At 45.5% G+C, this 14,579-nt stretch overlaps 1 protein-coding gene across 2 annotated transcripts in view; it reads left to right on the top strand.

Moving 5' to 3' along the window:
- Positions 1 to 14,579, top strand: part of MGAT5B (alpha-1,6-mannosylglycoprotein 6-beta-N-acetylglucosaminyltransferase B) — a 795,006-nt gene that overhangs the window by 517,154 nt on the left and 263,273 nt on the right. For both annotated transcript variants that reach the window (XM_086930672.1, XM_086930673.1), the window contains exon 9: positions 12,480 to 12,611. In XM_086930672.1, the coding sequence (XP_086786798.1) occupies positions 12,480 to 12,611 (132 nt within the window). The remainder of the gene's footprint in view (positions 1 to 12,479; positions 12,612 to 14,579) is intronic.

Raw genomic sequence — 14,579 nt, 5'->3', positions numbered from 1 at the left:
CGGCAGGGTCTTGGGCTCAATGTCCTCGGACTCGGTAATTCTCGCCTCGGTGCCTACTCTAATCATGGGTTCCACTCTGCAACTCTAGGCAATAGCTTGCTTAATCTCCACACTGGCCCTAACAATGCTAGGATGCCTGGCTTCACCTTCGGGGTACCCAGGAGTGGACACCTCACAGGAACAGGCCAGGAAGGGTTCCACAGCGGTGTTCATACAGCGCTTAGAGACCCCTGGGTGATAGGCGCTATACAAATCCAAATTACATTTACATTTACATTTACTTGGCAAGTCAGCGCACTCACCTGCACCAGCCTTCCAAGCCGCAACTGGGTAGAAAATTTCAGAAACAGACTAGCCCAGCGCCCCAACAGAGATCAACCCAAACCCATGAATGCCCTGACAAGGATTTCACAAACATCCATAACTGGATCAGAAAATACACTGACTCCCTCGCACCCATCAAACCCAACAAAAAAGATCCTAAATGCAAGCCAGCAGGCACACAGAGGCCCTCCAAGTATCAAAGTGACACTGACAAACAGCTATATAGGAAATGGAGAACCAACCATGAATCTGCCAACAGATCCAACTACAAGTCTGCTCTCAGATACTACCACCAGCAGCTACAAGATCCCAAAAAGTGCACTAGCTGAATGCATTGAAGGAATCTCCAGCAGCAGCAAGGTCTTCTCGATCATAAAGGACCTCGCCACACCTTCTGCAACTGTTAACAACATCCCTCATCACGAGCACTCTGCAAAGACCTATTGAACTTCTTTGACAGCAAAATAACCAATATCTACTGCAGCTCTCCACACCAAATTGATCCTACTAACCTCATTGCCCAGCTACCAACCACCAGCCAAGACAACCGGCTGATCAAATGGATACCCCTCACCAGAGATGATAAATCATGCAGACCATAAACTCAGGTGCTCCCAAGGACCCATGACCCAATCACATCTATAACATAGAAACTTCCCCAATCAGCACCGCCCTCTCCCACATCATCTGCATCTCCATTGCATCCGCGACAGTCCTGGCCTACTGGAAACATACAGAAGTCAATGCTCTCCTCAAAAAACCATCAACTGACCCAAACCAACTATGCAACTTTCGCCCTTTATCCATTTACAAATATCCAGCCAATGTGATAGAGAAGGACATCAACAAACAACCTTAACCCACCTCGAAACTCACTACCTCCTGGACAACACCCAGTGTGACTAATGAAAGAACCACAGCACCGAAACAGCACTCATTGCAGAAACTAACAACATTAGGACCATTGTGGACCTCTGAGAAACAGTAGCCCTCATCCTGCTCAACCTATCCCCATCCTTCAGCACGGTCTCCCCCTACACTCAGAGGACTCCACAACATGGAAATCCAAGGACATGCACACCAATGGATCTGCTCCTTCATCACAGGAAGAACCCAAAGAGTTAGTAAGCCACTATTCACATGAAAAGCCATGAAACTGATCAGCGGAGACCCCCAGGGATCTTCCCTCTGACCCACCCTGTTCATCATGTACACAACCCCGTTTGCCAACATCATCAGATCTCAAGGCATCTCCGCCATCTCATATCCTGATGACACCCAACTCATGCTTCTTGACAGATAAGACCACACCTCCAGATCCAGCTTCACTAACTGCATGACCAAGGTAGCAGAGTGGATGAGAGCAAACTGCCTGAAGCTCAATTCTGATCAGACGATAGTCCTGAGCTTCAGTAACAAGACCTCCCCCAGGGACTCAACCTGGTGGCAGTCAGACCTAGAATCAACACCTACCAAACATGCTAGAAACCCCAGAATCATCCTAGATGACAAACTTTACATGATAAAATATAGGAATGAAAGAAATGTGACAATACACTCCTTGGTTACTCTGGAAGGTAATCAGTAATTTGTAAGTTTCATTGTGTGCGAAAAGGTATAACCTCCTATCATAGGTGTGAATCAGTAAAAATGTAGCCCTCCCACATCTCTGGAATTTCTAACTCCAGTTTTGTTCAATAAATCATAAGAGTTGCATCACTGAAGCTCGTGAATTGTATTGTGAATTATCAACCGCTTTATTGTTTGCAAAATATTCATTTCATTCCATGGATGAATTAATTGTATTTATACATCCCAATTCATTGCAGGCAATGCCCTTCATCAGGGGCTATAAATTCAAAGCACTTGGTCATGCCACATAGTGTGACTCCATTGTTGTTTATGAACGCCGATGGAGTCACACCACGACATGACTGAGTGGTTTGGAATGTATAAATACGGGAAACATCTTTTACAACGCAACTTTTACCACACAGTGCCTTTACGATGCAACTTTTACAACGCAAACCATTACAACGCATTGCGCTGGGGGGCGCTCTAGGATAGGGAATAAGGTTATTTACTATCCAACACCTTCCCTAGTGTCCACGGGGACTGGAGTTGGAATAGTAAATTAAACTATTCACTATCCAGCACCCCAACGAGCTATGCGTTGTAAAGGTTTTCATTGTAAAAACCGCGTTGTAAAGGCATGCATGGTAAAAGCATGCGTTGTAATGTAATACATCCTATAAATACAATTCATTTATCCATGGAATGAGATGAATAATTTTGCAAAAAATAAAGAAGTTGATAATTCATGATACAATCAACAAGCTTCAGTGAAGCAAATCTCATGATTTATTGGACTAAACTGGAATTATAAATTTGATTTACAAACCAAACCAACTTTGAGCTGATCTGAATACTAATCCCATATGAGACTACCAGTGGTACATTTAGGGGACTTTGTTCCCGAGATGGGGGTGCGCTAACATTTAAACTTTACACGACAGCACAAGTCAATGCAGGGAGCACCTCCTGCTTCCACATCCTACACAAGCTACATAAGATCTTCAAGTCGCTAGCATAGACAACTCGACGGACCGTCACCCAAGCACTCAGCACAAGCAGGTTGACTATGGCAGTGCACTCTGTCGTTAATCTCCCAGCAACTTTTACAGAATCTCCAGACCGTCTAGAGCACCACTGCAAGACTCATTCCAGACCACTCACACTGCACCCACATCACACCACAACTCAAGGAACTCTGCTGGCTCCTATTCACAAATGCAGTCAATTCAAACTACTCACTCACACTCACAAAGCTCTGCACAACTCATTGGGCCAACATACCGTAACAACTTCATACACTTTCACCAGCCAACCAGACTTCGACACTCTACCTCATGATCGCTCACATACACCCCCTGCATTTACAAAAAGAAATCTGAAGAGTAATAGTAACCAAAAAGATGTATGCTTCATGGTAATCTGTAACCACATACCACAACTATCTCCAACACTCTCTCCTTGCAATTCTTTAAACGCTGCAGGCACCTTCGTGTTGTGTATATTATCTCATAGAAATTCACTTCCTTACTTTGCTAGAGGCGAGATTCTGAGTTTTGTTAATTGTGCTACTCATACATGTATCACTAGGAACATTAAGACAGACCAGCAAGCAAAGAAAAATGAAGAAACAAAAAACGGGCGTAAGCAAACACAGATTTAGCATAAAAAGAAAAAGAAAACCGGCCAACATGCAAACAAGTCTGGTAAATGAAAATGCACACGAGCAAATAGACAATCTACAACTTCCATCAAATCCAAACACGGCCAAACAAGGAAATAAAAACACGCACAGATGTAAGCTATGAAATAAAACTGAATAAGCACATAATCAGATTGCTAGTAAAAAGCAAACAAAAGCAGAAAAATAAAGCAAGAAGCATTACATCATTTTTTTATTTTATTTGTGTTGCTCATACCATGTGAATAAAATTATTTTGTGGTGTTGTAGTCAGTGCTTTAAATGGGCCAGTACTCACAGGTACGGAGTACCGTCACTTTTTATTTTACTCCCTTTGAGTACCGGAACTTTTCCTTCGCCAAGTACAGTACTGGTACTCTTAGGGGAAAGTCAGGCAGTGCAGACTGGATGGTATTGGGGGCCCTGCTGCTGCGCAAAAAGTGCTCTACTGAGCTGCTGACGAAAAAGAGAAGGCAGAATGGAGGGAGGAGCATTCTATACCTCTGAATGGAGCCGCTGCTGAGCAATCCCGCAGCGGCTCATTTGCATCACTTAAGGGCTGCTTAGGGTTGTGGATGCCCTGGGGCCCTCTGTAAATAAAAGTAAAGGGTCCAATCAGACCCTGCCCAGTCAATCACACTGTAGGTGTGGGACTCGAAGCCTATCCCTTACCCCACAAATCTAATTATTGTGTTACACCCGAGATGAATGCAACTCTCAGCACAAGTCTGCAGGGGGGGGAGGGGTCGGGGTCGGGGTTCGGGTGTATTACACGCTACCCAGCATCAGATTGGGGAAGGCGAACATTGGGCGTTGGGATGGTGCCTAAGGGTCTCTCTGCTTTATTTCCCTGTTCCCTGTCCGGGCTAGCGCCCTGAAGCTATAGTTTGCTGGGAAAGGGGTAGAGTTAGTGAATTGTTCTTGTTGTGTGCCTGTTGTTAGCACATTTGCTCCAGTGTCTTTCAGGCCTTGGTGGGGGGTTTATGTTTGCATAGGCTGTTAGGGTCAGAGCTGCCTAATTAGTAACTACGGGTTTGAGTTCTAGTTTCAGCTCAACATCCTGTGATTCTGGGCAAATGACTTTTATGTTTCATATGTGCCTAGGCTCAGAGATAATCTGCATTGGTATGACAGTTCCACAATAATAAAAGTAACCTTTTACACATGGGAGGAAAAACCAAATACTCTACAGATAGCAGAAATATTTCTGTATTATCAAGCACAATTGGCACTAAGCAAATGTGGCTCCCATTAAATGCCTGCCTCCAAGCTCTGCCTCTAGCCCCGCCCACAATTGCCCCTCCTCCATTCACTGCTTAAATTGATGAGTACCTGCACTTATTTTTTCCCATTTAAAGCGCTATTTGTAGTAGTAAGGAAGCTCTGGACTGGAGAGAAGAGCGCGGCTGGTCGCTGTCCGCCGCGGGTGGTGCTGAAGCCACAGCTCCGTCTCTGTCGTGCTGAGGAGTCTGCACAGCGGCCTTTCATTCTAGCAAGACTCGACCTGCCTGCACGTGACTCTATTCCCAGTCCAAGCGTTTCTGGCTCACTCCCAAAGAAGAAAGACTGCTTCTGCAATGAGTTGAGACTCCTGCTATCCATCACCGCGTCCCGGACCAGCGGGAGCTGTAACGATGTTCTTAAATGTTTTTTCGAAACCGCGTGCAGCCAGGGGGTTAGAGGAGAGCTTGTTTTCTTATTGTTATCAGTGGTTTTACAAGTAATAATGAGTGCATTATTAGCATCATGCTTGTGTTCTTATTAATTTTTATAGAAGCAAAAAATAATACATTCTGTGTGCTCCTGAGCATCTGCTTTGTGACCCTAACATAAGTTTTTTCTGTAATCGATTTATTGTCCGTTCTCTTCGCCATCCTGCTATGCGCTCTCCTGCCTGCATGCTTCTGTCCCTTTACTGGAGTTATTCAATGCTGTTTGAAGCATGCAGCATGTCTGTGTCCGCGTGCTGTCTGGGCCCGCGTGCTGCCTGCGTCCGTGCACGCTGTCCATTACCCATGCCGCCTCTTCTGCCTTTAACACTGCAGTCCATACGTCATATTCAATTCTTTACTATATCAGAGTTTGATGCCCATATCCCACGCTCCTGCTGTCCGCGTTTAATGTTGCTGCCCATTTGTACCAGAATAATGTCGAGTTAGTTTCATTCTGCAGAAATATTCGACTACCAAAACATTGTACGATAAGATTATATAGGGAACTATAGGTCTACTTAACTTCACGTTTGGTTGGGGATGTCCAGTGGTCATTAACCCCTGCCCTGGGAGCCAAACTAATGGGCTGATTAGGATGTAGGGCGGATCGCCACTGCCCGCATGGCGGTGGCGATCTGCCCTACATTTCCCCCTGCCATAATAGTTCTGCGGGGGGACCCCGATGGGCCGAAAGACCGTCCGTCGGTTTTTCGCTAGTGGACCGGGCGGAAAAGGGGCTGGATATGGTGACGGTGTCTGCTAGACACCGCCATCCATATTAGCATGGGCAGCGGTGCAGGGCTTTCCATGGCGGAGACCCCGCCATGGAAAGCCAGTCGGACTTTGCTATCGGGGGCCAATTGCGGGCCCCCAGGGTATTGGGGGGTGAGGGGTGCACATGGGGGTACCATCGTCATGGACAAGGTGACAGGCACTGCGCGGTACCTGTCACCTGTTGCATGACAATGTACAAAGTGCATTCCCAGCCTTGTGGCGGGATGTGCTGTGAGTACCACCCGCCACAATGCTGGGAATTGAGGATGCCACCGCCACCGGCAGACCAAAGTCCGCCTGCCATCCTAATTGGCCCCTGAGTGTACCAGGAATTCATTTTTTTTAAAATTTTGGCCCTAGCCTCACATTTACCTAGTGTGTCCGCAGAGGCCTGTGTCTGACCTTAGCATGAGTGAGGCCCTGGGCATGCTCTGCCCCTGGAGGACTACACCCAGCATGCCCTCATTGAACTGACGGTGCACTACTATCCCAATCATGGATTTAGTACATAGAGCAGTGGTGGCAGCGTACCGTCTTTTCTGAACCCATAGTTGTCATCTGGCTTTTTATCTGTGTCACTCGAGTGGAGGTCTTCTCACCGACTCATTCAAAATTTCACTTTTATGTGCTCACTCAGATACTCCCGCTAACATCTCAAGTGTATGTGTGCTTGATTTGTGTCTGTGACCTGTTCACTACACTAATGGTGTGCGAGCCAGAAAAATGGAGGCCTGCGAGATCGAATTTGGATACCCCAAACCTGATGTACTTCACAAGTGAGTTTTCATCCGAGACAGTTGAAGTGTATTGCTGATGTTCCTGGAGGGGAGAGATGTAGACATTGAATTGAGGGAAATGGAGACATTTTGCAAGGTAAAGGGGCTCCTTAGGTGAGGGCCTGCCTTTTGTCTTTTCCTGACCTCACTCTTTAGTTTGATGGATGATGGGTGAAACAACCTCACACTTCTTTGTGCCTCTATTGTGAGTGCTTCAGAGTGAAGACAGCCCTGCTGTGCACAGCATCACTCTGCACAAAGGCTGTGTCTGCATAGCAGTTTGGGAATGACAATTGAAAGGAGAACCACCTCAAACTGCTTCTGAAAATGGAGACCATGAATACATATCTCCTGTCTCCTTTTACTGTACAAAAGTGGGACCCATTGACCCACTGGATGCTCATTTTCCAAGTTCTCTATAAGCAGGGAAGGGATTTCTTCACCTAATACCCAGGGGACTGCCGGGCTACAATAGCTGGCACCTGCCTGGCAGCCAGCTTCCTAGATGTGAAGGAATATCATCAAAATCTACGCCTGGCTGTCAGAGCACCTTGTTCTAAGGCCAGCTCACCTGTCCTGAAGGCCTTAAAATGCCTCGTTCCTGCAGAGATGGGGAAGGAGCTGCCAACTCTGCCAGAGGAGTAATTGTCCAGAGAAAAGAGGAGCAAGCTGCAGCCTGATGCCTGAATGGTGGGCCTACCAGAAGAGGAAGACAGCCTAGCGCGATCTGCATGGTACAGTGTCAGCAGGCAGAGGTGTGCCGCCGCGGCCAGGCTGACTGACGCTGGAATCTGGGGAACACGGTTCTATCCCCTGCTCCGGCAGCAGGTTAGCCCAGCACCATGTGACTCTGGGCAATAGCTTGCTTAATCTTCCTGATGGCCCCCAGCACCCTGACGGGTGATTGTTCGCGCTTTACAAATGTGGATTATTATTATTATTTCCACCTGCAGTTCCTGGCAGGACTCTGCAACATGACCGAAGGTTGCAGAAGATTACAAGGCCCCAGTCAGGACTATGGTCCCCGATGGCGCGACCTGAGGTGCTATGTCAGAGTAACCTGAACAGCTGTCCTCAAAGATTAAATCTTTATGACACCTGAGCCACATTCATCCGAGGGTGAGGCCTGTGTGCAGCATTGCTGTCTGACTGAAACCAACCTGTGTGTGGCCGCACCATCCATAGATCAGCCTGTTTGGCCCAAGCAGAGCTGCACCGATCTGAAAACACCCGCTTACCCTCTTGAAACAGCCGTCCCAGCCTGCGAGGAGCCTCCCCGATCAATGGAGGACGCAGAGTAGCTGCTTCATGAGAGATGAAACTACCTGAAAAGTCCTTAACAAGACCCTCACAAGAAGGGCCGTCTCTCTCTCTCTCAAAAGCAGGAGGATGGGCGAGTGCAGGATGGCCCAGTCACTCACCCGAGTGTGCTGAGCTCAACGCGGGCTGAGAAACTTCACTTAGTGAGGTCAAGTGAACAGGGATAACGGCTGCGCATAAGAGAGCACGGGGATACTCTGCCTCTGGGGCCAATCACGCTTGATGTTGACCCTGGAAGTGACCTGCTCCACCACAAGGGGAGATTTGCCTTGATTATACATAGATATTCAAGGTATGTAGATGTATTAAGTTATGAATAGTAAGTCCATACTCACTTACGCATATTTGCCTTGAGAATATTTTAGTAGAAGATATTTTGACTACTACATTTTTGTAGGACAATGCAGATGTCCACAATATTCTCGCAACCATTGTCTACTGTCCATATGCTGTATTCATCTCAACCTGGCTCAATGCTGCCCGGTTATTCATTTTAGTAGTGGTGTTTGCATAGCTTGGACCTGTTCAGAGAGGTTCAAGAAGCCCTTTGCACAATAACAGGGATATTCGACTCACCTGTTAGATTACAGGGGGCACATTGGGCGTTCACTTGGCTCAGTGGAAATTTACCTTAAGTAGAAATGTATCAAAGGAGAATGATAAGGAGAATTAGTCCACAGGAAGCCAGCCGTACGATGGTGAAGAGACTGTTTCTAGGGTCCTTCCTGAGGGGTGGGGTTACACAAAAGACGACAGTCTTGGGTGCAGTGGTGGTTTCTTTAATAATCCTGGGGTGTATATAGGCTTGCACCTCATTTGAATCTTTTCAACTTCATGCCTGGCCAGTAGGCAATGATAATGTTGTAGCCAGCATCCAGATGTGGCGTTTGCTTATTAAGGACTTAATATATATTGGTGGGTGGCTTTAACCATCAAACATCATATCTTGAATGGGATAAATGCTGGAATGGTAAAATGTTTATGGCGTTAATCAGGGTGTAGTTGGCAAGGATGCTCAGCATTTCATCACTACAGTCTACATGAAAAAGAACGGGAACTTGAAATGTGGCATTTAAGCTAATAGAGGAAATAAAGGGCTTGCTCCATGGAGGAGCTAATGTTAAACTAAATAGTTTCATCTTTTTTCTCAACATTGTCATTCAAGGAACCATTGAGTTCCATGTAAAAGCCAATGGACTTGCAGAGGAGTAGCGGTATGAAGGGAAGCCTGTGAGATTAATGATGTCAAGCCTAAATGAACCTGTAGGTGGAGAGGGTCCTTGTTGATCAGGAATTGCACAGTTTAAACTTGGTTGAGTCTAGAGTGGACAGCTGACATTAAGGTTGAATGGTAGCAGGGGAAGATCTGAGACACTTGATGCCATTGGCTGTAGACGCTGAGTAGCATTAGAGGCAGGTATTGCACTCCTGGGCATACCCCACTTGACTGAGGGTCATACCGATCTATATTAGTACATTCGAAACAAATTGTGCCTGAGATAAAGTTCGTGATCCTTTTAATAACAGGATTGTAATGCCCATATGTGACCAGTGGGTGTCAAGAAGGGTTTCTGGTCAGTGGTGTTGAAAGCCACCAACGGGTCAGGAAGTCCTAGGAAGCAAGGGCCCCTGTTGTCAGCAGGTTTGCACCAGCTGGACAGGGGAATTCTCATCACTATGCAGTGGTCCAAGCCTGGACTGATATATTTGGAGTAGAATGATGTCAATTTGAGATTTCTTGGAGTTGGATGTCAACATCTATCTTGAGGTTTTTTCAGGAAGGATTGGCTAATTATTGGAGAGTCATCAAACTGGAGGTCCACATTTCAATGCACAGGAATCTCTCTGAATATCGTATATCTCGTGCGTTTATCTGTCTGCATATGCTATCCGTATTCCATGCACTTATCCATCTTCTATGTACTGTCTATATTCCATGTTTCTCTATACATGTTCCCCACATTTATGTTCCTAGCTTTTGTCTTTCGGTTTCTGTACTGTTAATAACATTTGCTCATGTTCGTCTGAATACTGTCTATGTCAGGGCCCAAGACAGGGATATCGTTTAAAAATGTCTAAATAATGGAGTCATGGTATCACAAGATGTGCCCCATTGTGTAACATAAATTGCCTTTTCTTGCTACATAATTATTCAACCCTGACTCAAAATGTGTTCCCCCCCTATGTCATAATTCCAGTGCCCTTGCTTATAAACCAATCTCCATTACGCCTACGGCGTTACCCATCATCAGAGATATGTTTTCTTCCTTTTGTGATGAACGTTGTATGCATTTCTGGTACCACTGAGTAATCTATGAATGGGTGAATGAGATTTTTTTGTATAATAAGTCATTGCGAGTTGCGGGAGGGGTTTACAAAAGTGACCACCCCTTTCCCCAAGCCCTGAATGGTTTATTCCACGTGTCTAAATAGAGCCCTGCTTCTGATCTTTCCACAACATGTCATCTTCCAAGTCGCCGTCCATAAAATTGTCCGGACACATGAAATTAAATTACAAAGACTCTTTTCTGAGTCTCCAACTGGAGTAAAAAGCCCAGAATTATTACTACTCTGATTGGCTCTTTAATATCTGGGAGAGTCTCGAGCGGTAGATATCACACCGAGAACTTTTGCTGTATCCGTCCGTTTCTATAGCTCCTTTGATGAGTGATGGTGGGCTTCTGAGGCACCGTTATCCTAGAATGCATAGCGTACTGTCTGCCTCTGAACACCGAGTGATTCTTTAGGAACCTCGCAGGTACTAATATAAAGCTGAGATCTTTTTATGGTAACACATTCTAAACTTCAGAAACACGCTTTAAAAAGCAATGAAGGCATCGCCATGCATTTGTGTTCCCTTGATGATCTCCCCTGTTCTTTCATTATCACACCTTCTAAAAGTAAAATATGACAGCAACAATTATAGTTTATGAACTAAAGCAGTTGTAATTTTCAATTCATATATGGTGAACGCCAGACGTCTCTATATGGCTTTGTATGTATTGATAAATATTAAAGCATATGTTGGCTTTATAATATATGTTTTTAATTCAAACTTTAGTATTAACCCCATTCCAAGCCATGGTGGAATGTTATATTAATTTGCGTTTTTTAGTTTCATATTAGACAGGGACATGGGTATATCAGCAACGCCAGGTTTCGTGGTACCGTGCCACAGGGAGCTGTTGGGGAATCACAAGAAGAGGCAAAGATTATGAATGGGCACGTTATTGGAATTCATTGACGCAGCTCAAAACCTTTTTTAAATGCTTTTTTTCCTGAAAGTCACAAAGGAGCACATTATCAAGAACGGCAATAAAATTATCGCGCTTTAGCGGCAGGAAACTGCCGCTAAAGCGGCGATAATGGTCTTGATAATATGCTCTTGTGAATTCCCATAGCAGCCCAGGTTCTGGTGCTAACCTGGGCTGCTATGGGAATTCACAAGGGCAAATTATCAAGCCCATTACCGCCTCTTTAGCGGCAGTTTCCTGCCGCTAAAGCAGCGATAATTTTATTGCCGTTCTTGATAATATTTTTATTTTATCTTTATTTTTACAGTAAATATCGCCAGCAGGCAAAGTTGTATAAGTTTGCAAAGTTAGCAGCGTCTCGAAATCGAGACGTTGTGAACTTCTCACAAGTTTTCCAGTAGAAACACAATTCTACTTAACACTAGTCAAGACAGGCTTTACGCTAAATTCTGGGATGCCTGGCTTCACCTTGGGGGTGCCCACTAGAGGGCATCTCACAGGGAAAGCCAGGAAGGATTCCATAGCGGTATACAGCGCCAGGATGCCTGAAAGGTGATATTGCGCTTTACAAGTATACATACATTTACATTTACATTCTGAGAACTAACATCAAATTAAATTTATCTCACTATGGGGCATATTATCAAGACAGGCGATAACATTATCGCCTCTTTAGTGGCAGAAAACTGCCGCTAAAACGGCGATAATGGGCTTGATAATATGCTCTATGGAATTCCAATTGAAGCCCATGTTGGATGTGAAGGACATCTAACATGGGCTTCCATTGGAATTCCATGGAGCAAATTATCAAGCCCATTATCGCCGTTTTAGCTGCAGTTTTTGCCGCTAAAGCGGCAATAATCTTATTGCCTGTCTTGATAATATGCCTCTATATTTTTAAGAAACAGCTAGAGCCTCACCAAGGCAAATTGTTTGCGCTTCTGGTTCACAAATAAGCGCAGAAGCACGTCATGATATTTAGATTGTGCCTGCCACGTGAATATTGTTTATTGATCTAGATTCTAGAACAATACGATGTACTGAAAACATTCTTACTCCTTGCCAGTGCTCTAGGTGTTCCCCCAGGAAGAGGAAGCTGCCCGCTGACTGACCCTTTGCACTATGACCTCATCTACACAGACTACCATGGGATGCAGCAAATGAAGCATCATATGGGCATTTCGTTCAAGAAATACAGGTGAGGACAGTTACCTTCAAAGAAATACAAGGGAGAGGGATGGGCCTTATCATTAAGATGCGCTGAGGGGTGTGGCCTGTTATAAAATGATGCTGAAAGGCGAGATATGGTCATGACTGCAGGTAAAAAGCTGGACCATAACTTCAAATGCAGTTGAGCTGGAATTATGCAATCCAGGGAACACAGCCTGACCAGGAAGTGCTCTATCTACGAACTCTAGGCGAGGCAGCTGTGCTTTTACATAAAATGAAGGTGGGATGTTGGCTTCACCCTGTAGAAAGACTCGAGTAGCTACTTAAATGAGCATTGGTAAATTCATTAGGTTTCGCCTATGTGATTAATAATAAGCTGTTTTTTCAGGTCGAGCCTAGCGGCAGAACACATACGCTGCTCACTCTTCAAGACTCCTGTAGTAGGGTATGGGAGAAAAGCAGCGCCCACTCTCCTCCCATATTTTTCATTGGCTTGCGTAATTGTCTTTTGTAAATGCTGCCTTCAGATTCGTTAATAGGCTTGTTAATCCCTCCTTAGTAAGACTTTTTCTTCATTTGTAACTTCCCATGGTTACTGGCCCCTTTACTTCTTTTGTTACACAGAACCTGTTATTTATTCTGTAAGCATTATTTACTTTACTGAGTTTCCTACTGGAGGAAGCACATACGCTGCTTCAGCTGCAACCGCTTGTTATGTTATGTTATGTTAAAAAAGATTTGTAGAGTGCACAGCTACTCAGAAGAGTGTCCTGGCGCTAAGACAGAAAAAAAACACATGGAAGTGGAGAAAACGAGGGATAAAAGGAAACCCAAAGAAGAAGAGATGGATTATAGTGTTTGTTGGAACAGCCAGGTTTTCAGTTGTTTCCTGAAAGCGAGCAGATTAGTGACTTGCATGAGTGGAGGGGGCAGCTTATTCAACAGTCCAGCCACTTGCACTTGGAAAGACCAACCGCCTTTGCAGGCTCTAAGGTGCTTAGGAGTGACTGTAAGGTATTGATGCACAGATCTGAGAGATCTGCCAGGTACGTAAAAAGAGATTCTTCTACAGATGTACTCTGCTCCCATACCATGTAGAGCCTTGAAAGCCAGGACCAGAGCCTTGAAACAAATTCTACTGTGGACCATTAGCCAATGCAGATTCTTAAGATGGTAAGAGGTCCGCTCTCCGGGTCCAAGACACAACACATCCCTGTCTGCCACGTTCTGCACTACCTGAAGTCTATTGAGTAGATACTCCGGGAGACCCAGATAGAGGTCGTTAGCATAGCCCAGTTTGGAGATGATAAGGGCCTGAATGATGGTTTTCCTGTGCATGGTCTGTAGTAAAAATAAAAACCTCCGAAGCATCTTCAGGAGACCAAAACAGGTCCCGGCTACCGACTGAACCTGAACTACCATAGAGAGGGTGTAGTGCAGCCAGAGGAGAGGACATGTCTTGGGGCCGCCATTATTTCCAGGCGTCCAACGGGGGGGGGTTGGGGCGAGGGGGGGGGGTCGAGGGGGAGCCGAAGAAAATAATTTTGGATGTGTCTGTTTTACATTTCAGGGGATTACGTTGGAACCAGGCAACGGTTTCTTTCAGGCACTTGTTGATCTTCTCTCCATTGAACTCCTCTCCTTTCCCACAGGTGAACAGCAGTTGTGTGTCATCGGCGTACAATATTATTGTTGCCTTGTTCTCTTCAGCCACAGTAGCCAGGGGGGGCATATACAGATTGAAAAGTACAGGGCTCAAGATAGAGCCCTGTGGTACACCCACCTTCAAAGGTGGCATACTGGCCGAGAAAGGGGGTGACCAGACCTCCTGATTTCTATCCTGTAAAAAGGAGGCAAACCACTTCCACACCGTGCCCTCAAATCCACACTCCCTGAACCGCTGGAGGAGGTGGACATGGGGCATGGTGTCAAAAGCCGCAGAGAGATCAAAGAGAACCAGGACAGCTTTTCCGCCTGCATCCAATTTCTCCTTGAT

This window comes from Lissotriton vulgaris, chromosome 7 (assembly GCF_964263255.1).
Source record: "Lissotriton vulgaris chromosome 7, aLisVul1.2, whole genome shotgun sequence".
NCBI lineage: Eukaryota > Metazoa > Chordata > Amphibia > Caudata > Salamandridae > Lissotriton > Lissotriton vulgaris.
The sequence above is the reverse complement of the archived record's forward strand: the minus strand, read 5'-3'. Positions and strand labels throughout refer to the sequence as shown.